The 27,571-nt window shown below is 44.6% G+C and overlaps 1 protein-coding gene across 4 annotated transcripts in view; it reads right to left on the bottom strand.

The window, feature by feature from the left end:
- The window catches only part of nectin1b (nectin cell adhesion molecule 1b), a 541,045-nt gene that overhangs the window by 48,714 nt on the left and 464,760 nt on the right, over positions 1–27,571 (bottom strand). For all 4 annotated transcript variants that reach the window (XM_072593457.1, XM_072593460.1, XM_072593459.1 and 1 more), the window contains exon 6: positions 18,702–18,849. In XM_072593457.1, coding sequence (XP_072449558.1) covers positions 18,702–18,849 — 148 coding nt within the window. The remainder of the gene's footprint in view (positions 1–18,701; positions 18,850–27,571) is intronic.

Genomic DNA, 27,571 nt, shown 5'->3' with positions numbered 1-27,571 from the left:
AATGTGTACTCTCTGTTTCGGATACACAGTAACAATGTAAACCCCTGGGAGAGGGAAAGAAACCAGCATGACCCATGGCTGATAAAATGTGGAAGAGGTGAGGGCGAGAGGGGGTGAGGATTAGAGACTGAGGATTAGAGAGGGTGGGGGTTAGAGAGAGTGAGGGTTAGAGAGAGTGAGGGTTAGAGAGGATGGGGATTAGAGAGAGTGAGGGTTAGAGAGAGTGAGGGTTAGAGAGGGTGAGGGTTAGAGAGGGTGAGGGTTAGAGAGGGTGAGGGTTAGAGAGAGTGAGGGTTAGAGAGGGTGAGGGTTAGAGAGGGTGAGGGTTAGAGAGGGTGAGGGTTAGAGAGGATGGGGATTAGAGAGAGTGAGGGTTAGAGAGAGTGAGGGTTAGAGAGGGTGAGGGTTAGAGAGAGTGAGGGTTAGAGAGAGTGAGGGTTAGAGAGGATGGGGATTAGAGAGAGTGAGGGTTAGAGAGAGTGAGGGTTAGAGAGGGTGAGGGTTAGAGAGAGAGTGAGGGTTAGAGAGGATGGGGATTAGAGAGAGTGAGGGTTAGAGAGAGTGAGGGTTAGAGAGGGTGAGGGTTAGAGAGAGTGAGGGTTAGAGAGAGTGAGGGTTAGAGAGGGTGAGGGTTAGAGAGGGTGAGGGTTAGAGAGGGTGAGGGTTAAAGAAGGTGAGGATTGGGAGTAAAGGGTGGTGTAGGAGATGGTGTTAATTGTATACATTTAGGTGGGGACACTCATTGGGTATATAACCTGTGGACCTATAAAGGGACACTTGCCCCTTTAAGGGGCGTGATCTAAGTGAGGTGGTGTATCAGTTTAATTGTTATACCCAAAAGAATATAGTTACCTGTCTCACCCAACCTTAGGGTAAGGTGGCTCACAGACCGCAGGTCGTTTCTGCAACATTGACGTGCCCAAGGTCCACATTAATGGCAGGTTCGAAAAGGTTACTGCCTTATTGTCATTATTTGAGAGGGCGTGGCTGATCAGAAGACATCCTCGAGGGTCTCCCTCAGGGACAAGCCAATTTGGCCACTAACAAGTCCAAAAGGCGTGCAGCTGAGGTGTTCAGGTGACCCAATAGCCTGGCCCTTGTCAATGACAGTGTGTGTTAAAGTGGCCCCTGAGAGGGAGCTCAGAGAGTCTGCTGGAGGGTCTCGACCATCGGTGGGCCATCGGTGGGGTGCAACATCAGCCCTAGATCTAATCTGGATTAAAACAATAACTTCTCAATTTATGCAGTTGCATTAGTTCATCACTAATGAGCAGCAAAGAGATTTACAAAGGATATATGGCTCAAAGCTTGGCATGTCCAGGATCATGGTTTATTTTCCTCTTTTAAATTGAACATTGTCCTCTTTTCTCCCTCATGCACTTAACATACGATGAACAGCTGAGGATCCTGGGATTGTATTCATTAGCGTTTGGAAGGTTGAGGGGAGATCTTATAGAAACTTACAAGATAATGCATGGCTTAGAAAAGGGTGGACACTGGGAATTTGTTTCCGTTAGGCAGGGAGACTAGGACCTATAGGCACAGCCTTAGACTTAGAGGGGGGTGAATTTAAAACGGAAATGAGGAGACATTTCTTCAGCCAGAGAGTGGTGGGCCTGTGGAATTCATTGCCACGGAGCACAGTGGAGGCTGGGATGTTAAATGTCCTCAAAGCAGAGTTTGATAAATTCTTGATCTTGTGAAGAATTAAGGGATATGGGGAGAGTGCAGGTAAGTGGAGTTGAAATGCCCATCAGCCATGAGTGAATGGTGGAGTGGACTTGATGGGCCGAATGGCCTTACTTGCACTCCTATGTCTTATGGTCTTATGGACTAGGTTCTCTTTACATACATCATGGAAGCAGACCTTTCAGTCCAACCAGTCCATCCCAAACATAATCCCAAACTCACCTAGTCCCACCTGCCTGCTCCTGGCCCATATCCCTCCCAACTTTTCCCATCCATGTACTGATCCAAATGTCTTTTAAATGTTGTAACGGTACCCCTGTCCAGCACTTCCTCTGGACGTTTATTCCACATGCAAACCATCCTCTGTGTAAAGCATTTGCCCCTCGTGTCTTTTATATAATTCTCTCATCTCACCTTAAAAACGTGCCCCAATTCTTGAAATTCACCATCCCAGGGAAAACATAACTACCATTAACTCAATCTATACCCCATATGATTTTATAATCCTCTATAAGGACACCTCTCAACCTCCTACGGTCCAGTGAAAAAACACCCAGCCTATTAACTTTTATAACTCAAATCTTCCATACCCAGCAACATCCTGGTAAGTCTTTTCTGAACCACCTCCAGCTTAATAAGATTAAAAAAAAACCTTGTACAATGAAAGGGGAGTGGCCAGTATTCCCAGCTCAGCTTTTCTCTGGTTTGGTTTGGGGTTTAGCAGCAGTAGTGTGAGGAAAGGCTGCTGGACCCATAGAAGCAGCTCTAGGCTGGTCCTCTGTAAGACAGTTTTTGATATTACCTTTTGTGCCAAGGGATGTTTATGGGGATTGTTGTAAGTATTTTGGACAGCATCATTAAGTTGGGATGATCTTTTGGGGTTTTCGGAGAGGTTGTTATTCTGTATTCTGTTCTCTTTTGCTTGTATTTTATTCGGCAATCTTGTAAATAAATTCTGTTTTGTTTAAAACTAAGTGTTTTGACCAGCGGTACCTCTCCTGAAATATCCACTGTATACCTGCTTAAAACATTGAGCAAAGTTAAGGTCTGGGCTACTTTCTTGAAACGTTTTGATGGGTCCTGGTCCATACCAGATTGGGGCTCGTCTGCGATTTGTTCTGTAGTTCCAAATTGGGATTTGGCTTGTTAGACTCGAAGGCAGCAAGTGGTAGGTGTTCGTGTCTTTTGTTCTGGGTGTTCAGTTCGGTTGATGTAAACAGTGCTTGAGATAGCAATGGCTCTTTTAGTCACCAAGAATTTTCCGGGGGTGGAGGAAGTGACTTTGGGGGCATTGAAAATAGAGCAAACCTATGACGCTCTTAGAGAGATGAACGTTTTGGAGGAGTTCAAAAATTGACTCCCTGAAGTAGTGAGAACTCATGTAGAAGGGCAGAGAGTTAAAATGGCAAGATCAACAGCTGGAATGGCTGATGATTATGAGTTGGTCCATAAATCAAAGTTTGGCTTCCAAATCAATTTCAATCCGTGACGGATAGAAATTGGGGAAAAGAGAAATCCTCATGTGGAAAGGGAAAGGTAGATCTCGGTGAAGATCATAAGGAGAACTTACCACAGGGTAAAAAAAAACCTTGAGGGGGACAGAGAAGTTAAAAAGCTCCAGTGTAGGTCGCATGAAATCACAGTGTTGGTGGGTTAGGAGAAACACTGAGAAACCAGATGTAGGAAAACAGGACAAAACTGGGAGTTTTATTGACTGGTAACAGAAAGCACAGTGGAGGCTGGAAAGCTGCACCAGAGTGTACAAGCTGGTCAGAGGTTGGTTAAGGAGGAAGTGCCAGATCTTCTGAAACCATATACTTGTGAAGGTAAAGTTTATCTACATAGGCCAGGAGCAGCAGGTAAACAGGTTGCAACATTAAGAGACACAGGATCCTCTCAATCTGTGATGTTGAAAGATGAGGAGATATGTACTTCTGAAGGACTATTACCAGAAAAGGTGCTAGTAACAGGAATTCACAGGCAGACAAAAAAAAGCTCTCAATTATGTGAAGTGAGGTTAAAGTATCCGGGGAAGAGTGGAGAAGCTGTGGTAGGAGTACTGGACAAACTCTCAGCTCCAGGAATATAATTTATCCTTGCAAATAACTGATTCACTGGTAGGAGTGCTGCCTACTGTGGTTGAAAAGCCAGTGGAAACTCAGGCAACTGGACTATTGCAGGAAACATAGCCTGGGATTTTTCCTGACTGTGTGGTAATGAGGTCACAAAGTCCCCAGTTGAAACAGGAGAAATCAAAGAGTACAGATAAGAAAGTTGAAGTGGAATTAGCAGAAACTGTGATCAGATGGCTGAGACAATACAGGAGCAGATAGATAACACAGCAGACATCTTTAGCTCAGAGAAATTAACTGAGTTACAGCAGAAAGATGAAAATATAAAGCAATTATATCAAAAGCATACATAGAAACGAATCCAAATGTAACCCTGAATGTTATTATCTTAAAAATTATGTCTTAATGAGGAAATAAAGACCACCACATAATCAGGCAGATTAGAAATGGGCAGAAGTTCATCAAATCATATTGTCAGTGGGGTATAGACAGGAGGAGTTGCGAGTGGCACATAAGCTATGTCTAGGAGGTTATTTAGGAGTGAGAAAAACACAAGCTAAAATACAAAAACATTTTTACTGGGCTGGACTGCACAAGGATGTAAGTGAATTTTGGAGAAAGTGAGGACTGCAGATGCTGGAGATCAGAGCCGACTCATTCCTGATGAAGGGCTCTTGCCCAAAACATTGATTCTCCTACTCCTCCCATGCTGCCTGACTTGCCGTGCTTTTCCAATATCACACTCTCAACTCTGTAGTTGAATTTTGCTAGATGAATCATACATGTCAGTTAATTGGAAAACCACAGGCAGTAATAAAACACGCACCTTTAATACCTATTCCTGCATTTGAGGAAGCTTTTACAAGTGTTAGGAAGGTGTAAGGGGTATTGTACCTTTAAGAGAGTTGAAGGACTTAGCAAGCACACAGAGTGCTGGAGAATTTACAATGTAACATTTGATCCAGCAGCTAGCAGTACCTGGGTTGCTGTGTGACAAAAAAACTAATTCAAGTTTGGCCAATCAGATTAAATTATGCCCCAAGACACTAAATTCCAATCAAGTTTGAATTTTGTATTTTGACAATATTAAAACCAATAGAACAATCAATGCTTTGGAGTATAAGATCAAGAAAAATTGAACAGTTGAGGGAGAACTGCCAAGCCACCAACACATGCAGATTGCCCAGAGAATAGCTCTCCTAAAGGTACCTTTATTGATCAGTGACCTGTGAAACAGAAACCCTAAGAAGAAGAAAAGAAGACAGAGGAAGATATAAGGAGAAGATTCGACAGCTAGCTGGTTTTGAAATTTGAATTTTTCGGTAAATCTTAATCTGGGGTTTTATTGGACCAGTATTATAGAAGGGGGAGTAAAAGATAGGCTAGAAAAAGGAGTTGTAAATAGTTGTTAATTAATATTTTATGTCAGACTTAAAGAATAAAGTTCTTAAATGTTTTGTATGTCAAGTAGTGACTTTTGGGATAGTTCTTTGCCTCTTGAATTTTAACAGATTACAGCGCGGGATGAATCCTTTCTGTGTTGCAGGTTTAAATTAGCAGAGGAGTTTACCTTGTGTCGTAACACAAGAGTCTGAATTGATTGTGTAGGACCCCTACCTAGAATGAAAGGTGGGAATCAGTATTTGTTAACAATAATGGCTGCATCCACTACATTTCCAGAGGCTGTCCCATTACACAGTATCACAGCAAAAAGGATTGCACAGGAGTTACTCAAATCTATCACTAGATACAGACTACCTGCAGAGATACAATCAGATCAAGGGTCTAACTTTATATTGAACTTATTCAACAAAGTTATGAACTGCTTAGGAATAAAACACTTCAAATTTACTGTATACCATCCAGAATCACAAGGAGTGCTAGAAACGTGGCATCAGGCATTAAAGACCATGTTGAAGACTTATAGCCCAGACCATCCAGATGGTTGGGGTAAGGGAATTCCATTTGTACTTGTTGCAATCAGAGATGAACCAAATGAATTGACCAAATTCAGTCCATTTGAATTAGTTTTTGGGCATGAAGTGAAAGGACCGCTAAAATTGATTAAGATAGAAATTGGTAAGTCACAATTCAGATACCACATATTTGGACAATGTACCAAATTTTAGGGAATGATTAAATAGAGCTGGGAAGTTGGCGAGACGGCATTTAAAAATTTCGTAGCATACAATGAAACAGGAAGCAGACAAGAAATCAAAAATTCGCTATTTTGCTACGGGGATAAGGTGATAGGTGAACCTTTAAAGCAACATTTAGTGGACCTTATCAAGTTGAAAGGAAATTGAGTGAGGTGAACTCCTTAATACCAACTCCAGACAGAAAGAAATCTCTCAGAGTGTGTCATGTGCATTTGCTGAAAAGGTATTTTGATTGGGAGGGAAAGCAAGAGGAGAAGGTGTTAATGATCACAGCACAGAAGGAAGAACCAAGATCAGAGGATAGTGAATTGGACATTCCTCAAATCAAATTGGACAATGAGGAAATTGTCAAAAACTGGGATAAATTACCTTCAGGAGGAAAATTGGAATGACGTGAAAGAGTAAATACTGTCACATGGGGAGCTAAGTGGAAATGAGCTGAGAAGTACTAACCTAACTATGCATGATGTAGATATAGGAGATGCTGTTCCAATTAAGCAACATCCTTATAGGAATAACCCTCTAAAGTTGGCCCAGGTTCAGAAGGAGATAGAATGCATGCTCCAAGATGGCATAATCAAAGTGAGTTACAGTGACTGGGGCTCACCCACAGTCATGGTGCCAAAACCAGATGGTACCCAATGGCTATGTGTGGTCTATCGCAATGCAGTTACAAAGACTGATGCATATCTTATTCCGTGTTTGGAAACTGTGTTGAGAGGGTGGGACAAGCAACTTATAATTCTAAGTTGGACTTGCTCAGAGGATACTCGCAGGTACCTTTGTCAGAAAGAGCAAAGGCCATTTCAGCTTTTGTAATACCGAATGGACTGTATCAGTTTAACGTTATGTCATTTGGCATTAAAAATATGCCAGCCACATTTCAGAGACTAACCAATAAGGTTGTTGCTGGACTACCCAGTTGTGTAGTTTATATCGATGACCTGGTGATTTTTCAGTCATATCTGGAAGAAACATTTCCAGCATTTATCGGACTTGTTCGATCGACTTCGGAAGGCAGGCTTGGTGAGAAACCTGGCTAAAAGGGAATTTGTAAAAGTGCCAGTCACCTTCCTGGGCCATGTTATTGGACACCGACAAATGGCCCCAGGAGATGCAAAGAAATTGGGAGTTTCCCATACCATCGACAAAAAAAACAGTACTATGGTTCCTGGGATTGAATGGATTTTATCGAACATTTGTACCAAATTTTAGCAGTGTAGCTGCTTCACTTACTGAATTGCGAAAGAAAGGCAAGAGGTTTCAGTGCACAGCGGACTGTCAGAGGCATTTGAAAGCCTGAAAGCTGTGTTAACCACTGCCCTGGTATTAGCCACAACTAACAATGCAAAGCCAGTCAGGGTGGCTATTGATGCCGGTGATGTGGGAGTCGGTGTGGTGCTCCTGCAGGAAAACAACGACAAGATAGAAAGACCTATCGGATACTGGACATTCATCAGCAGAAATATTCAACCGTTGAGAAGGAGACTTGGAGCTCGGTGTTGGCGTTACATTTCAGTGTTCATGTTACCCGTAAAGTATCTGAGACAATCACATACACTGACCATAGCACATTGAAGCTTGTGGGAGAAATTTAAGGACAAAAATGCCAGTCTGGAGCTTGTTATTACAGCCATTTCAATTTGAAAATTGTGCATGTGGCAGGTCGAGAAAATGTGATTGCCAATGTGTTATCGAGACTTGGATGAGAAACAGAGGCATCCGAATGCAGGAGCACAACAGACTGAAACAGAATGGGGTTGTGCATGTTTGCATGATTACTGTCAATGTAATGTATATGTGTGGTGTACAGCACTAACAATTTAGGACTAAGGGGTTTTAAAATGAAGCAATCTTTGGATATTGATGTTTTTAAAAGGGGGGGGAGGTGTGATGAAGCTGCTACTTTAACAAGGCGATGTTGTCCTTGGCTTTTTTTCTCAGTGGGGTCATAAAAGACAAAGACTCCAAAACGTCTGGCCGTGGAGGGCTTTGGGACCAATTTGGTGATAGCTAACAGATACTTCCTCAGAAAAAAGTCTTTCAAGTTTAAAAACATCTGAGTGGCCAGTTCCCCCAACTCAGCTTTTCTCTGGTTTGGGTTGAGGTTTAGCAGCTGTAGTGTGAGGAAAAGCTGCTGGACCCACAGAAGCTGACCTAGGCTGGTCCTCTCTCTCTGCCTTCTCTCCTGGAAGACCCTGTGTTTGATTTTAGCTTTTGTGCCAAAGGGTGTTTATGGGGATTGTTGCAAGCGGAGTGGACTCGATGGGCCGAATGGCTTTACTTCCACTCCTATGTCTTATGGTCTTAAGTATTTGGAACAGCATCATTAAGTTGAGATGACCTCTTGGATTTTCGGATAGGCTAAGTTATTCTGTATTGTGTTCTCTTTTGTTTGTGTTTCATTCGGTAATCTTGTAAATAAATTCCGTTTTGTTTAAAACTAAGTGATTTGACCTGGAATATCCACTGTACACTTGCTGAAAAGAACGAGCAAAGTGAGGGTCTGGGCTACTTTCTGGAAATGTTTTGAGGGGTCAGGCCCGCTCCATAACACCTGTCTATATGCGACACAAACTTCAGAGAATTATGTACCTGCACCACCCAGCTCCCACTACAGCTGCTCTCTGTGGGCCTGGGATTCGCACACACAACACTGTTTGGGGATTGGGAAATCATAGAATGCTTATGGTGTGGAAGCAGAACATTTGACCCATCAAGTCCACACCGACCCTCTGAAGAGCAACCCCCTACCCCCACTCCATCCATATAACCCTGCATTCCCCATGGCCAATCCACCTACTCTGCACATCTTTGGACTGTGGGAGGAAACCGGAGCACCCGGAGGAAATTCATGCTTCACGGGGAGAATGTGCAAACTCCACACAGACAGACATCTGAGGTGGTGGGGTGGGGGTTGGGGGGGGGGGGGGGAGGGGGTGGTTGGGGGGGGAGGGGGGTGGGTGTGGAATCAAACTCGGGTCCCTGGTGCTGTGAGGCAGCAGTGCTAACCACCTGGTGATAATCTGATATAGACATCCTCTGGTTCTGCTTTTCCCCACATGAGGGAATTTTCTCTCTGTAGTTACTCGATCAAACGCTTTCGTCAGGTTAAAGATCTAGAATAGCCACATCTCCGCCTCCTCTTTTTGAGAGAAAAGGTGCTGTGGCTATCAACCCTTCCCTGAGAAGGTTACACAACTGTACCCCTGCTGTCACCCCCACAGCCTCAGTCAGAAATCTCACAGCTATCTACAGAATGCTTCTCTTGAGTTGATAGGACCGGATTAGAGCCATCTGATTCACCTACACAAGGGCCCACAATCCATCTATCCTGACATTACAACAACAATTTGCAGAAATATGGCACCATTCATGCAGTGAAATATAGAAAATAAGAGCAGGAGTAGGCCATTCAGCCCCTCGAACCTACTCTGCCATTCAATATGATCATGGAAGTTCATTCAACTCAGTCCCTTGGTCACGATTTTTCCTCATGCACTTTGATGTCTTTAGTCATATGAGCTATATCTAACGCCTTCTTGAAAACATTCAATGTTTTGGCTTCAACCGCTTTCCGTGTCAGAGAATTCCACAGGCTCCCCACTCTCTGGGTGAAAACATTTCTCCTCATCTCAGTCCTGAATGACCTACTCCATATCCTTAGATTATGATCACTAGGTCATCGGGAACATCTCTGCTGTGTTTACCCTGTCTAGTTCTGTTAGAATTCTTTGGAGTTCTATGAGATTCCCCATCATCCTTCTAAACTCCAGTGTATATCGGCCTAACTGATCCAGTCTCTCTTCATCCGTCAGTCCTACTATCCCAGGAATCAGTCTGGGAAGCCTTCGCTGCACTCCCTCTATCGCCAGGACATCCTTCCTCAGGTAAGGAGACCACAACTGAGCACAATCCTCCAGGTGACCTCCTCAGGTGCTTGGCAGGAGGATCTGAATCAGAGAATTAGGTCAAATTATCACCAGATCAAAGAAGTTGGCTTTAACCTACAGTGGGGCGGATGGAAGAAGAGATTTTGTGAGGGAACCGCAGAGCTGAGAGCATGGAAGCCACCAGTGGTGTAATTAAAACCAAGAATGCCCAAGGGGCGAGAATCAGACAAGGGTTATCTTGGAGGGTTATCTTGCTGGAGGCAGTAACTGTGAGGACAGCTTTGTTCACTTGTTTACAATAATCTTTAAAATGTCCCTCCAGAGACGCTGAGCCTAAAACACTCCTGAAAGTTCCCAATGAGCCCCTGATGAAGTGAATGAGGAGTTGTTAACTCTGTTCACTGGTTCTCAATCAGCAATGATTGCTATCATATCATTTCACATCACGCTGTGCTCCCAGAGAAAACCAACTCCTTCCTGACTCAATCATTTCCTAAAGCCGCCAGTTGCTCACTGGAGAGAGAGTCTCAGACAGAGAGGCAATCACATCTCTGCACTGCGGAGAGATTTGGCCAACTCTGAGAGATTTAGTTACAGTCACTCTCCTCGGGATACAGAGATGATAATGTCACACACACAGCCTCAGGACTGAGGTACAGTCCTATCCCAGCTCTCTGTTGGAAGGGTGATATATCAGAGTGATGGTAAAACTGATTCCTTTCAGATTACCAGCTGCCCTGCACCGATAGAAACACAAACAACAGCATCAGCGATTTATCAAGAGCAAGGAGCATGAAATTGATTCTTAACTTCTAATAAGTCAGCTTTAATTTGAAAAGTGTACTAGGAAAGAGTAACACATTGCCAGCTCAAAGTTGCTGGGGGAAAATGCAAGAAACTGGAGTCAGACAGCATTAATTTCCACAGTTCAGTCATTGAGTCAAGCAAAACACTGGCCAGACGAAACGTGGGGAGATTCACAGTCTCAGGGACCCACATGCTTCCTTAAACCCATTCCGGTAAATAAAGAGGCACACATGTGAAAGTTTGCCCACTGTGCAGCAATGACTGAGTATTTGTATTGTTCAGCCTTTTGCCTGTAACAGATCGGCAGTACCTGTGGAATTGTGGATGTGGTCAAAATGTCTGGAAACTTGTACTCTCTTCAGAACGTACAAAGGAATGTTTATTTGGTCTGGAAGCAGTTTCACAAATTTAACTACAATCTTCTGTAATTACAATCCTCATATCATCCAACTCCACATCAAACTCTGAAAGGTGTTCAGGATATCAGTGTCATTCTATCTCAGTTGCATCTTTTGATCTGTATCTTTGTACATCATTGTCAGTGTTACCTGTCCCTGTATTTATCCATCCTTGAGCTTACCTGTCCCAGAGTTACCAGTCCAATGATTTACCTGTTTCTGTATTTAACTCTACCCATGTTTACCTGTCCCTGTATTATTGGACATGGGTTTACCTATCCCTGTGTGTACCTATCCCTGGGTATATGTGTCTCTGGGTTTACCTGTCCCTGTGTGTACCTGTCCCTGTGTTTACCTGCCCCCGTGTATACCTGTCCCTGGGTGTATCTGTCTCTGGGTTTACCTGTCCCTGTGTTTACCTGTCCCTGTGTGTATCTGTCTCTGGGTTTACCTGTCCCTGGGTTTACCTGTCCCTGTGTGTACCTGTCCCTGGGTGTACCTGTCCCTGGGTGTACCTGTCCCTATGTTTACCTGTCCCTGGTTGTACCTGTCCCTGGGTGTATCTGTCCCTATATTTACCTGTCCCTGGGTGTACCTGTCCCTGGGTGTATCTGTCCATATGTTTACCTGTCTCTGTGCGTACCTGTCCCTGTGTGTACCTGTCCCTGAGTGTAACTGTCCCTTTGTTTACCTGTCCCTGTGTTTACCTGTCCCTGTGTGTAACTGACCCTGAGTGTACCTGTCCCTGTGTTTACTTGTTCCTGGGTGTACCTGTCCCTGGATGTACCTGTCCCTCTGTGTACCTGTCCCTGTGTGTACCTGTCCCTGTTTGTACCTGTCCCTGGGTGTACCTGTCCCTGGGTGTACCCTGTCCCTGGATGTACCTGTCCTTGAGTGTACCTGTCCCTGTGTGTACCTGTCCCTGGGTGTACCCTGTCCCTGTGTGTACCCTGTCCCTGGGTGTACCTGTCCCTGGGTGTACCCTGTCTCTGGATGTACCTGTCCCTGTGTGTACCTGTCCCTGGGTGTACCTGTCCCTGAGTATACCATGTCCCTGTGTGTACCTGTCCCTGTGTGTACCCTGTCCCTGTGTGTACCTGTCTCTGTGTGTACCTGTCCCTGAGTGTACCCTGTCCCTGTGTGTACCTGTCCCTGTGTTTACCTGTCCCTGTGTGTACCTGTCCCTGTGTGTACCTGACCCTGGGTATACCATGTCCCTGTGTGTACCTGTCCCTGTGTGTACCCTGTCCCTGTGTGTACCCTGTCCCTGGGTGTACCTATCCCTGGGTGTACCTGTCCCTGGGTGTACCCTGTCCCTGGGTGTACCTGTCCCCGTGTTTACCTGTTCCTGGGTGTACTCTGTCCCTGGATGTACCTGTCCCTGGATATACCCTGTCCCTGTGTGTACCTGTCCCTGGGTGTACCTGTCCCTGGGTATACCCTGTTCCTTTGTGTACCCTGTCCCTGTGTTTACCTGTCTCTGTGTGTACCTGTCCCTGAGTGTACCCTGTCCCTGTGTGTACCTGTCCCTGTGTTTACCTGTCCCTGTGTGTACCTGTCCCTGGGTGTACCTTGTCCCTGGATGTACCTGTCCCTGTGTGTACCTGTCCCTGCATTTACCTGTCCTTGGATGTACCTGTCCCTGGATGTACCTATCCCTGGGTATACCCTGTTCCTGTGTGTACCCTGTCCCTGTGTGTACCTGTCTCTGTGTGTACCTGTCCCTGAGTGTACCCTGTCCCTGTGTGTACCTTTCCCTGTGTTTACCTGTCCCTGTGTGTACCTGTCCCTGTGTGTACCTGTCCCTGGGTGTACCCTGTCCCTGGATGTACCTGTCCCTGTGTGTACCTGTCCCTGCGTTTACCTGTCCCTGGGTGTACCTGTCCCTGGGTGTACCCTGTCCCTGGATGTACCTGTCCCTGTGTGTACCTGTCCCTGCGTTTACCTGTCCCTGGGTGTACCTGTCCCTGTGTGTACCTGTCCCTGCATTTACCTGTTCCTGGGTGTACCCTGTTCCTGGATGTACCTGTACCTGGGTATACCTGTTCTGTGTGTACCTGTCCCTGTGTGTACCTGTCCCTGAGTGTACCTGTCCCTGTGTGTACCTGTCCCTGGGTGTACCCTGTCCCTGGATGTATCTGTCCCTGGGTATACCTGTTCTGTGTGCCAAGTATAAATCTCTGGAAAGTCATTTGAGGGACACTCCTGGGACAATAAAGGGGCAGCCCACCCCCAGTCCTCAAGGAGGCTTGCAGATGGGAGGTTGGCAATATGATAGAATGACCTGGGATGGACCGCAGTCAACGGTGATGTGCTAACACATGGTGATCGTCCTGGGTCCTGGGTATACCCTCCCCCCCTCCCCGGACAATGATCAGACTGAGTCTGGCTCCTCTGTGTTTAACTGTGTTTCTCCATATCTGAAGCTGCAACTCCTTGCCGATGGAAACATGGATATTTTAATACAGAGGCTGGAGAGCTTCAGATATGGATTTTAATCACCCGTGCTAAATATGGTAGAAGTGAAACAAGAAATAAAAACAGAAACTGCTGGAAACAATCAGCAAGTCACCAGTGTCTGTGCTGAGAGGAACAGAGCGACGTTTTGGGTGAATGGTCCTTCAGCAGAGTCGGAGTGGACTGAGTGATGGTCTGAACTTGGGTGAATGTTTGCACAGTGACTGCACTGTACCTGCCTGCCTCAGCTTCATAATTCTATAATTAAAAAATATCAACCAAAGACAACAGTAATTAAAAGAGATTAATGTATAGGAATGATTAATTACCACCATCACTCAGCAATGAATCAGATAACATCCCACAATCTTCCAGCAGTCACTACAGTGAATACCATGATGTGAGGAATCCGATCACCTACCCTCACTACCTCTCACAGTGCTCTCTCTGTGCACCCAGGCCTGGCTCAGTGAGGAGCTGGTCATACATTTAAACCCCAGGGAACTCTGCATGATGTGAGTTTCAGTCCTTCTGCTGGTGACCCCAATATCCTGCAGTTTCCTGAATCCAGCCACAACATGAGCAATTAGTGTTGGGAACATGTTCGACACAAGAATCCTATTCGATGTACAGCACTGAAACAGGCCATTCAGCCCAGCTGGTCTGGCTGGGTATCTGTGCTTTCCAAGTGCCTCCTTCATCCCCTTCACCTCACCTGATCCACCTATTCCCATGTCCGTTTCTCTGTCTTGAATTTATCCAGCTCTCAGTCCCAGCCGGAGTTTCACATTCTCCCCACTGTCTGGAGAACAGTTTCTCTGAACTGTCTGCTCGGGTTTTTACAAACTCAGGTACTGATGACCCAGAATTCTGAACTCCCCGTCCGTCTGGTGTTCCGATGTACGAGTCACAACACGTTAGGATGCAGCTCAAGCCAATCATTACGGCAGCTAATGGGATATTATCCTTGATTACAAGAGGATATAAAGGAACAATTGAAAAGACGACATCTCCAGGTTTTCACCCATAGTCCAAGTTAGAGTTGCCCATAGTGTCCAGGGATGTGCAGACTGGGTGGATCAGCCATGGGAAATACAGGGTTACAGGGATAGAATAGCAGGAGAATCATACCCTTCGGAGGGTTGGTGTGAACTCAATGGGCTGAATGCCTGCTTCTACCCCGTAGGTATTCTATGATTGTCCATTTAACCCTCGGTTTCTCTCACTAACAAGAATCGATCCACCTCTGACTTCAAAATATTCAGTGAACTCCTCCCCTCCACCTCCATTGCCTTCTGAGGCAGTATGTTCCAAAGTTGCACAAGTTTCTTAGAAAGCATTTTGTTTATCTCTACCCTAAAAGGGCAACCCCTAACTGTTAAACAATGCCCCTGATTCTGGACTGATCCACAAGAGGAATCCTCGTTTCCACGTCCACTTTGTTAAGACCACCAGCATCTTACAGACTTCAAACCAGGCACCCCTCACTCTTCCAACCTCCCCTAGAAACAAGCCCAATGTGACCAACCTTTCCCCCGGATGTCAAGCTGGAGGTGGTTCAGAGGAGATTTAGTCGACTGACACTAGAATGGGAGGGTTGCCTTTTGAAACCAGGTTTGGGCAGACTGGGCTGGTTTCCACTGGAGTCTCGAAGAGTGAGGGGAGAGTGACTTGATCAAAGTGCATATGATCCTGAATGGTTTTAAAAAGTTGGACATGGAAAGGAAGATTCCTGTCAGGAGTCAGTCCTTTAAAATTCGGGATGACCTTGTTTGGACAGAGATGAGGAAAATTATTGTCCCTGAGGGTTGTACAAGTTCAGAATGCTCCCCTTCAAAAGGCAAAATTTTTGAATATTTTGAGGACAGACAGACATTAACAGCTGTTTGTTTGGGAGGGAATCGAGGGCTGAAGGGAGTTGATGGGAATATGGAAGTTAAAATGCAAAAGATCAGCCAAGCAAGGAACTTTCAGTGAAGTGGAGGTTGAGGGGTGACCTTATTGGAGGTGTAGTGGACAGTGAGGAAGGTTACCTCAGATTACAACAGGATCTTGACCAGATGGGCCAATAGGCTGAGAAGTGACAGATGGAGTTTAATTCAGATAAATGCGAGGTGCTGCATTTTGGGAAAGCAAATCTTAGCAGGACTTATACACTTAATGGTAAGGTTCTAGGGAGTGTTGCTGAACAAAGAGACCTTGGAGTGCAGGTTCATAGCTCCTTGAAAGTGGAGTCACAGGTAGATAGGATAGTGAAGAAGGTGTTTGGTATGCTTTCCTTTATTGGTCAGAGTATTGAGTACAGGAGTTGGGAGGTCATGTTGCGGCTGTACAGGACATTGGTTAGGCCACTGTTGGAATATTGCGTGCAGTTCTGGTCTCCTTCCTATCAGAAGGATGTTGTGAAACTTGAAAGGGTTCAGAAAAGACTTACAAGGATGTTGCCAGGGTTGGAGGATTTGAGCTAGTGGGGAGAGGCTGAACAGGCTGGGGCTGTTTTCCCTGGGGCTTCGAAGGCTGAGGGGTGACCTTATAGAGGTTTACAAAATTATGAGGGGCATGGATAGGGTAAATAGACAAAATCTTTTCCCTGGGGTCGGGGAGTCCAGAACTAGAGGGCATAGGTTTAGGGTGAGAGGGGAAAGATATAAAAGAGACCTAAGGGGCAACTTTTTCACACAGAGGGTGGTACATGTATGGAATAAGGTGCCAGAGGAAGTGGTGGAGGCTGGTACAATTGCAACATTTAAAAAGCATCTGGATGGGTATATGAATAGGAAGGGTTTGGAGGGATATGGACCAGGTTCTGGCAGGTGGGACTAGATTGGGTTGGGATATCTGGTCGGCATGGACAGGTTGGACCGAAGGGTCTGTTTCCATGCTGTACATCTTTATGACTCTATGAGGGGCATAGATAAGGTGAATAACAAAGGTCTTCTCCCCAGGGTAGGGAGTTCAAAGCTGGAGGGCATTATTTTATGGTGAGTGGAGAAAGATTTAAAAGTGACCTGAGGGGCAACTTTTTCACACAGAGGGTGGTCTATGTGTGGAATGAACTGCTCGAGGAAGTGATAGATGTTAGTACAGTTACAACCTTTAAAAGACATTTGAATAGGTACATAGATAGGAAAGATTGCGAGGAATATGGTTCAAATGCAGACAAACGGGACTCGTTCAGTTTGGAAAACTTGGTCAGCATAGACGGGATGGAGCAAAGGGTCTGTTGCCTCTGTGTGCCTCTATTACTCTATAGAATAGTGGAACAGGCTTGATGGGCTGAATGGAGGTAGCAGTAAGTTGGGAGGGAGGGAGCGTTCTGTGAGCAGAGTGAGTTGCTGGTAACCTGGTCACTTGGAGTCCTTTTATTAATACAACTCAGAAACAGCTACCAAACTCAGTGACACAAACTCTGATCCAGTCAGCTCTGTGTGGGCCTTCGCTGCTTATGTCCTTTCTCAAAACACACACCAAAACTGGCAAAATCTTAAACTGTTCAACAATGCGTCACACAGGTTTAACGAACACAAGCAGCACTTCCTAATTTCACAGAGAAAGAACACATGATTGTTCAGAATCATAGGGAGGAAGTGAAAGTTCCAATCTTTCTGTTTGAATGCCTCTCGATGGCTCTGATCCTCCCTATCTCTGTAATGTCCAACATCTCCACAATGCTCTGAGATCTATCTGCTTCTCAGCTGCTTCCCCGCTGGTGGGCAGAAGTGGGTACTGCAGATGCTGGAGATTAGAGTCAAGGTCAGAGTGGTGCTGGAAAAGCACAGCAGGTCAGGCAGCATCCGAGGAGCAGGAAAATCGATGTTTTGGGCAAAAGCCCCCGATGATTCTCCTGCTCCTCGGATGCTGCCTGACCTGCTGCGCTTTTCCAGCTCCACTCTAACCTTGACTGCTCCCCCACTGGTGCCTATGCCCTCAGCTGCCTTTGCCCCAAGCTCTGGAAATCTCTCCCTTAATCCTTCCACCTCTCGAGCTCTCTCTCACCTGCAGGATGCTCCTGGACACCTCCCTCTTTCATTAACTGGATCCTAATGAGGATCTGGGTCAAATTCTGTTTGAGGACCCGTCCCTCTGAACCAACCCCCTGGAGAAATGATCCTTCTGAAAGTACGAGTTGTGGTTCAATTGTATCTTGGTCCTCTGTGATTATTCTTTTCTCTGACGATGTTACACATTCCTGTAGAATGTGGTTTAAATCTAATGTGGACACAGTCACAGGTACCCACACCCCTTCTCTGCTTCGTCTCGATGTATAGTTCATTGCAGCTAAAACTCACAAAATAGTTAACAAAAACTTTCATCACTGGAAATTCAGAACGAGTCAGCAGATACACAGATGCAACTGGGGACATTTAACAAGATTTAAACAGTTCTAATTTCACTATGCTTTCTTTAACAAGAAAAACTTGAGGCGGGCAGTAATGAAGATGGCCTTTAATGATGAAGTGAAAGAAACAGAGATTGAGACACTGATAAATAAATGGAGATAGATTTACTTTGGAACAGAGAGGGCTGATGGGAAACTCAGTCGATGTGTATGAGATTAAGAGGGGGCTGTTTAGAGTGAATAGGAAGGAGTGATTACCTTTGGTTGAGGGGTTCATTACTAGGAATAGGGAAGAGAGGAGGGTTAGAGGAAATTCAAACAGAAATCAAGGGGGATTGAGCTCGATCACTGATTGTCATGATGGGCTGAATGGCCCTGTACTATCCTTTAATTTTTCCTGGTTTCTGTGGCAGGAATAATTAGAGGATGGAGAGAGAGAAACAGAGATGGAGAGACAGAGAGAGAGAGTGTGAGAGAGAGAGAGAGAGAGAGAGAGAAAGTCAGAAGAAAGGCTGAGGTGAGTGAGAGAGAGAGAGACATGAAAACAGAAAGAGAAGGGTAGAGAGACAGAAAGAAACAGAGAGAGAGAATATGGTGATCACAGAGTTTTGAGACTCCACGTTTTTCATTGAGGGTGACAAGAAGCGAACTTGATCAGTTTCTGCAGAATCACAGACTCAGTCTGACATTGAGTGGTCAGTACTTGGTCGACACATAGTCAATAAAACCTGACCCCTTGACCATAATTTGGCCACCTGCTGTAATATCTCCTCAGCTGGTCTGGGCTTCGCTTTCTCATCTTCCTTGAAGACACCTTGGAACATTTTATCACATTAAAGATGCTACATAAATGCAGTAGTTGTTGTGCCCGGTTGGCCGATACTCACAGATCATTGTCCGTATCTGCTCGGTTCTTCTGCTGCCGTCGGTAAATGAAGAAGACGGTTACAATGGCGCTGATGATAATAACAGCAGCGATGACACCTCCCAGAATTCCGATCACACTTCCTGGCGCTCCCTGGGGTAGAGGCTTATCTGTAAATCAGGAACAAGGTGAATGTTTAAACTGTGTTTCTCCAAACTGTGTGAGACGACCCTGGGAATCGTTTTTTTGATTTGGTTTATTGCAGTAACATGTACCTGAGTACAGCGAAGAGCTTTGTTTTGCAAGCAGTAAAGGCAGATCATCGCAAACAAGGACACTTTCTCCCCACCCCCACCCTCCTCTCATTTATCTCTCCACCCTTCAGGCACTCTGCCTCTATTCCTGATGAAGGGCTTTTGCCCGAAACGTCGATTTTCCTGCTCCTTGGATGCTGCCTGAACTGCTGTGCTCTTCCAGCAACACTAATCTGGTTTGCAGCATCTGCAGTCATTGTTTTTACCACCCAGCTCATAGGATGCTTAGACAGAGTGAGGCATACAGGGTTACAGCTGCATAGGAGGGGCACAGAGCAAGATCAACATTATATGAAGTTAGAGAGTGCATTCAGCAGTCTCATAACAGTGGGGAAGAAGCTGTTCTTGAATCTGTTGGTGGGTGTGTGTGTTCAAGCTTCTGCATCTTCCGGAATTCACAATGTCCGGTTGGATGGTGAGTATGAATCCTTTGGAATTACTGGAGAGGTCAGTGAGGGGAGGAGGGTCAAGGGGCGCCATGGAGTAAAGATGGAGCCTAAACTCAGGCCTTGGAGGCTGCTGAAATCATGTCCCATCGCTCCTGTAAATTAAATACCTGATCACACTGGTCCGTTTCCCTCACCACCGTCTATCCACTTCTTTTTATTCATCCATGGGATTGGGAATCGCTGGCTGGGCCAGCGTTTATTGCCCATATGCTCCCCCTTGAGAAGGGGGTGGTGAGCTGCCTTCATGAAGCATATTTTGGTAAAGTGTTTGATAAGGTTCCCCACGGTAGGCTATTGCAGAAAATGCGGGGACATGGGATTGAGGGTGATTTAGCGATTTTGATCAGAACCTGGCTAGCTGTAAGAAGTCAAAGAGTGGTGGTTGATGGGAAATGTTCATCCTGGAGTTCAGTTACTAGTGGTGTACTGCAAGGATCTGTTTTGTGGCCACGTCTGTTTGTCATTTTTATACATGACCTGAATGAGGGCATAAAAGGATGGGTTAGTAAATGTGCAGATGACATGAAAGTCAATGAAGTTGTGGATAGTATGAAAGGATGTTGCAGGTTAAGAGGGACAGAGATAAGCTGTAGAGCTGGGCTGAGAGGTGGCAAATAGAGTTTAATGCGGAAAAGTGTGAGATGATTCACTTTGGAAGGAGAAACAGGAATGCAGAGTTCTGGGCTAATGGTGAGATTCTTGGCAGTGTAGATGAGCAGAAAGATCTGTGTCCATGTACATAGATCCCTAAAAGTTGCCACCCAGGTTGATAGGGTTGTTAAGAAGGAATATGGTTTGGTAGCTTTTATTGGTAGAGGGATTGAGTTTCGGGATCATGAGGTTATGCTACAGCTGTACAAAACTCTGGTGTGGCTGCAATTGGAGTATTGCATACAGTTCTGTTCACTGCAACAGCAGTAGACTCACCAGTTTTAAGGGCATTGAAATGATCATTGGATAAACATATGGATGAAAATGGAATAGTTTAGGATAGATAGGCTTCAGATTGGTTTCACAGGTGAGTGCAACATGGAACATTCCACGTTCTATGTTCTATGACTCATAGAGACATACAGCATGGAAACAGACCCTTCGGTCCAACCTGTCCACGCCGACCAGATATCCCAACCCAATCTAGTCCCACCTGCCAGCACCCGGCCCGTATCCCTCCAAACCCTTCCTATTCATATACCCATCCAAATGCCTCTTAAATGTTGCAATTATACCAGTTTCCACCACATCCTCTGGCAGCTCATTCCATACACGTACCACCCTCTGTGTGAAAACGTTGCCCTAGGTCTCTTTTAAACCTTTCTCCTTCACCCTTAACTAAGCCCTCTAAGCCTGGACTCTCCCACCCCCAGGGAAAAGACCTTGTCTATTCACCCTATCTATACCCCTCATGATTTTATAAACCTCTATAAGGTCACCCCTCAGCCTCCAACGTCCCCGGGAAAACAATGCTGGGTAATTAAACCCCATTACTCCATCAAGCACACTGTTAATGTAAATGTGTTATACCAAAATGACTAATTGCTTCCCTTTTGTACCAGAATAAAAGAGCCCTTTGTCAGCCTTTTTTTTAACGAACTCAATATCATCTGTTTATTATAAATAAAACTTATTCTTAAAGAAAGTGACAAACTCTGATTAACATCTAAGCTATAATCCAGAAATAGACCTAAATCTGCTTTAAGTGAAACACAGGTACACTTACACAATACAAACAACAGTAGTCTTCGTAGAGAGAATATTTATTTTTAAAAAGCCCCAGTTGACCAATGGCCTGAAATAGAATTTGATGCATGTCATGGTCCACTGGGTTTCTGGTCAACAACATCGAATGGCTGACAGCCGCATACTGATGGAAGATCATCAGTTCAGACTGAAATCAAGCAATTTCCAGGTGATTTGCAGAGTTTTCCCAGAAGCATTTGCTGAGCAAGACAGAGAGAGACTTGTAGTTGCTGGGATTTCTTCCTAAGTCACTCCATAGATCTGTAAAAGCTGTAATTTGTTTTGGAACAATGACTTGTTGGAGTAGCATAGCAGCTGCTTTGAGTTTTGAACTTTACAAAATCTAGCTCAGAATAACTAGAGTGTGCAGAACCTCCCAGAAAGACTCTGTGTGAGACATCTTCAGAGGGAATTCCTCACCAAGAGAGGCAAAGACCTGAAACTGAACTGAATGAGCATTATAAATGCAGTGGGGCTACAAGAGCAGATCAGAGGCTGGGAATCCTGAGCATATAACTTAACTCCTGACTCCCCAAAGCCTGTCCATCATCTACAGGGCACAAGTCAGGAGTGTGATGGGATTCTCCCCACTTGCCTGGGTGGGTGCAACTCCAACAACACTCTCGAAGGTTGACACCATCCAGGACAAAGCAGCCGCTTGATTGGCACCACATCCACAAACATCCCCTACCTCCACCATTGATGCTCGGTAGCAGTAGTGTTTACTATCTACAAGATGCACTGTAGAAATTCACCAGAGATCCTTAGACATCACCGTCCAGCCTACGACCACTTCTGTCCCGAAGGACAAGGGCAGCAGATACATGGGAGCACCACCAGCTGCAAGTTCCTGTCTAAGCAGCTCACTGCCTTAACTTGGAAATGTTTTCATTTTACACTCCGGGATGTGGGTGTGATTGCCTGTGTCAGTATTTATTGCCTAATGCTAATTGCCCAGAGGGCAGTTATGAGTTAACCACATGGCTGTGGGTCTGGAGTCACATGTAGACCAGACCAGGTAAGGAAGGCAGATTTATTCCCTAAAGGGCATCAGTGAACCAGATGGGTTTTTCTGACAATTGACAATGGATTCATGATCCCCCTCGTGCTCGCCATCACCATCTGACAAAAATGGCTCTCCTTATCGACTCTATCTAACCCTCTGATTATCTTATATGTCTCAATTAAGTCACCTCTCAACTCTTTTCTCTCTTACGAAAACAACCTCAGGTCCCTCAGCCTTTCCTCATTAGACCTTCCCTCCATACCAGGCAACATCCTGGTAAATCTCCTCTGAACCCTTTCCAAAACTTCCATATCCTTCCTATAATGCGGGGACCAGAACTGTACACAATACTCCAAGTGCGGCTGCACCAGAGTTTTGTACAGCTGTAGCATAACCTTGTGGCTCCCAAACTCAATCCCTCTCCCAATGCCTTCTTGACAACCCTATCAACCTGGGTGGCAACTTTCAGGGATCTATGTACATGAACATAGAGATCTTTCTGCTCACCTACACTACCAAGAGTCTTACCATTAGCCCAGTACTCTGCATTCCTGTTACTCCTTCCAAAGTGAATCACCTCACACTTTTCCACATTAAACTCCATTTGACAGCTCTCAGCCCAGCTCTGCACTATATGCCTTTCATCCCATCACAACTGGAACAACTCTATGATGGGTCAGCTCAGCAGAAGAGAAGAGGGTCACTCTCTCATTACACAGAGACACTGATGAGGGTCACAACACCTCAGGCGAGTGGAGAGGTGGAGAAGAAGAATCCTTCACAGTAACCTCAGCCAATGTGGGGATTGACCTCACAATGTTGGCATCACACTGCTTCACAAACCAGCTGTCCAGCCATCTGAGCTAAACCAACCCCCAATAGGGAAGTAAATGGGGAATGAAATAAAGATATCAGAACAACTCAAAAATGAATCAGAAATTAAAACTTCAAAAGTTGACTCTCCAATAATCAGATTGGATCATATGGAGGTACTTAAAAAGATGGATGTGATCTACGCTATCTCCCAGAAAACAATTGGAGGAACTTATATAAATGATTACAGGGTCAGAAATTGACTTGTGTAAATATGCCAGGATATGTCACTTTGGAGAGACATGATATTATTTCGGAAGCAATTTGCCCATAAAGTGACATCCTTATAGTCTCAATCAGGAGAAGTTACCTCAATCAGGGAACAGATCAAGTTCATGATTAATAATAGCATTATTAAACCTAGTCATAGTAACAGGAACTTACTAATTGTGATGGTGTTAAAACCAATCTAAAAAAAATGCTTGCGTATTATTACCACAAAGTCAACTCAGTGACAAAGACAGATTCATATCCAATTCCGTGATTGGAGGATTTTAATCAGAGGATTCGACAAGCACGATTGGTTACAAAATTGACTTGCTACAAGAATACTGGCAAGATCCAATGACTAACAAAGCCAACAAAATATCAGCTTTTGTGACATTGGATGGCTTTTGTATTGTCATGGCATTTAGAGTGGAAAACGCATTGAGGGATTAGGCATTTCCATTGATGACTTGATTGTATTCAGCCAAACTTGGGACGAACATTTACAACACCCGAACAAACTGGTTTATTAATCACAAAAGGTTAATTTGGTCACACATTTGGCCAAAAGTGAATTTGACAAAATAGCACTCACTGATTTGGGCCCACATTGTGAGACAAGGTGAAATAACACCTACAGAAACAAAAATAAGGGCGATCTAGGCTTAAGGCAAAACTTAAAATTCTGTATTACATAGGTATGAATGGATTTTATTAGTCACTGCTCTGAATTTCAGTACTGCAGTTTGTTAAAGATATTTGAGCAGACAAAAGAATATCAGAGAGCCTTTGATAATGTGGGAGCTGTCTTCTTTCAGTAGCACTGAATGATGTGAAACCACTGAAACTAGCTGTTGATGTTGATACCAGCAACATCAGTGTATGGTGCATGTTATTATAGCTGGACTGATGATTATGGGGATTGATGAGCAATCAATTACTTCTCTGGAAATTTGAATTCATTCCAGCAGAATTATTCCACAGTGGAGAACAGAAGATTGGGCCTTTGGAATTGTCTCTCCAACTTTCTGAGGCTGAGTGATCCGACTATTCTGCAGGGATTATTATTTGTATGGATCATAATCCTCTCACTTCCCACAACAATTCTGTGGCAGGAATTTAACACTGTTTTGTTGCAATTGTAACAACACGATTTGAAAACCATTCAAATTGCAGGAAAAGACATGTTAGACAAGAGCAAACATGAAATAAGACAAATATCATGCTCCAAGTGGAATCACAGCAAATATGATTGTTATGTTAATCCTGTATTCTAATGAAAATATATTATAACTGTCAGCATAAAATAGAAATGATGATTAAATTTTACTAGAAAATTAAAGTGCCTCGTAGAGCTGGTTTTCCAGTTTTGTCTGGGGATGGTGGTGTTAAGGGCAGCTGGGGTGAGGGCCTGTTATATGTGTATGTGTGTGATTACGAGCGTGTTTGTGGGAATGCCTGTGTATTGGTGCCTGCTGTGCTGTGTATACGTCAGTGTTGTGTGAGAGTTCGTGCAAGGATATGTGGTTATGTTTGAGTGTTTGTGTCTCTGCATGTCTTTGTTCTGTCAGGCACTTTTCCAGATTGTAAACTGATGTGCAAGTTAAAGTTGGAGGTGATGAATTGGAGATGAATGACTGACTGACTGACAGGGTGGAGCTGTCAGAGTAGATTATGTCTGTCCTTCTCAGGTTCGGCTCCCTTTGTAATTGAGGTCAGATCTCCTGGCCAGTCTAGCTTGCTGTTTACTGATGATGGTATGGACCAGGAGAGAGAGGGAGAGAAGGACATTAGGAAGTTATGACACTTGCTCTCAGAGCTCAGTTTTATGGGTCAGTAAAACCAATCGAAAGTTTCTCGTGCACTGCCTACACAGCTGAGCTCTGATTAAATTGGAGGCAATTGTACCAGAGCAGTCATGGGCTGAATGAAAACCATTGGTTTCTGTTATAAAGACAATTGTGTTTCTCCAGTTTGATTAAAGTAATTTCAGATGTCAGATCTAAAATATAAAATGGAACTGAATCTGCACAAACCAGCAAGTCACCATGAGAGAGTTGCTCTCAGTCTTTTCCCCAGGGCAGGATTGACTGGTACGAGGGGTCATAGTTTGAAGATATTAGGAGGAAGGTATAAAGGAGACATCAGAGGTAGGTTCTTTATGCAGAGAGTTGTGAATGCATGGAATGTGTTCCCAGCTGTGGTGGTGGAAGCAGAGTCATTGGGGACATTTAAGCGACTGCTGGACATGCACATGGATAGCTGTGAGTTGAGGGGTGTGTAGGTTGTTACTATATTTTACATTAGGACTAAATCTCGGCACAATATCGTGGCCAAAGGGCCTGTTCTGTGCTGTACTTTTCTATTAACATCATCTACCTCTCTGTCAATGTCATTCACAATTCCCACTCACCAGAATTAAACTGCATTTAAAAGCCAGTCTCAGGGCCATTAGGTTCTCCGGTTCCTTCAGGGGCTTTATCCTCCTCACAAGTCCCACTTCATCACCATCTCCTTCTAACTCTCTTTATCCACCTTGTTTACCCAGCATTCCCGGAGTGTACTGACACAGTTCACCTTCACCCCTCCCTGTGCTCTCTTGTTGAGCTGTTGTTGTAACAAATTAACCCAACCCAGTCAGTTATAACATGGAACGACAGTGGTTTTTGTCAGGAAGGGATTAGATTAGATTCCCTACAGCATGGGAACAGGCCCTTCAGCCCAACCAGTCCACACTGACCCTCTGGAGAGTAACCCACCCAGACCCATTTCCCTCTGACTAATGCACCTATCACTATGGGCAATTTCCCATGGCCAATTCACCTGACCTGCACATCTTTGGACTGTGGGAGGAAACCTACACAGACACGAGGAGAATGTGCAAATTCCACACAGATAGTTGCTCGAGTGTGGAATCGAACCTGGGATCCTGGTGCTGTGAGGCAGCAGTGCTAACCACTGAGCCACTGAGAGTTCTTGAGAAGGGATATTCCTGGTGACAACTTCTGGACAATTCTGTTTCTTGTAGTAAGTACTGATCGCTTCCTTCAAGCCCACCCCCCCCACCTCCACCCCCACACCCACCCCACAAAGGGGTGCCTTTCAAAGAAGCCAGATCAATCTCTTGCATGCTTTAGTGTGTTTCTCTGAGCTGATAACTCCACCCACACAGTCCTGAACAGTTTGATTTCAATCCGAACAGTGTTTATGTTCTGATGGAAGTCACATTCTGAGATGTTAACTCTGCGGTTCTCCACACAGAGCCAGTCCTGGCTATTGAGTGTTATAAGTGATTCCTGATTTTATTTCAGATTTCCAACATCTGCAGCATTTTGGTTTTGTTCTAGGTCTCACAGCGAGGGCATTGGCACGACTATCACTTCCAGGGTTTAAATTTAATCAAAATTTCCCCTCAAACATGGCATTGAAAAATTCCATTGTAGTACTGAGGGATTACAGCATTACTGAGAGATTACAATGTTACTGAGGGATTATAGTGTTATTAAGAGGTTACAGTGTTACTGTGGGATTAGTGTTACTGCACGATTACAGTGTTATTGTGGGATTACAGTGTTACAGAGAGATTACAGTGTTACTGAGAGATTGTAGTGTTACAGAGAGATTATAGTGTTATTAAGGATTACAGTGTTATTGAGGGATTACAGTGTTACAGAGAGATTACAGTGTTACTGAGAGATTATAGTGTTATTGAGAGTTTACAGTGATATTGAGGGATTACAGTGTTATTGTGGGATTGCAGTGTTATAGAGAGATTATAGTGTTACAGACAGATTACAGTGTTACACAGAGATTATAGAGCCTTACTGAGGGATTACAGTGTTACAGTGATTACAGCATTACTGAGGGATTTAGTGGAGGGTCTCTCTACCTGTCCAGGTGTTGGTTACTGAATTGAACATCACCTGTACCAGTCAAGAGGTTTCCCAGTGTCATTACCAAAATAGCCCTTCGATAATGGCAGCGTGTCCAGAAGGAGCTCACCCCCAGCTTCACAAGGGGCAACTAGGGACAGGCAATAATTGCTGACCCAGACACGTGTCATGAGGGAATATTGAAAAAAAAATGTTGTGAAGTGGCAATGTCCCTATTATTGGCCCAGGAGGCCTAGCTTCAGGTCCTACCTGTTGCAGAGGTGAGGAAGAATATCTCTGAAGAGCATTTACCCCTTTGTGAGCCTGAGTAACTGATGTCCTGTCTCATTACAACTTGTGACGTTGTGCAGACCACCTACTGCATTTACTACAAAACCACACTGAATGAAATTCAAAGCAATTTCTTTTACATG

Source organism: Chiloscyllium punctatum, chromosome 23 (genome assembly GCF_047496795.1).
Source record: "Chiloscyllium punctatum isolate Juve2018m chromosome 23, sChiPun1.3, whole genome shotgun sequence".
In the NCBI taxonomy this organism is placed as follows: Eukaryota; Metazoa; Chordata; class Chondrichthyes; order Orectolobiformes; family Hemiscylliidae; genus Chiloscyllium; species Chiloscyllium punctatum.
Note: the sequence above shows the minus strand (reverse complement) of the source record. Positions and strands in the feature narration are given on the sequence as shown.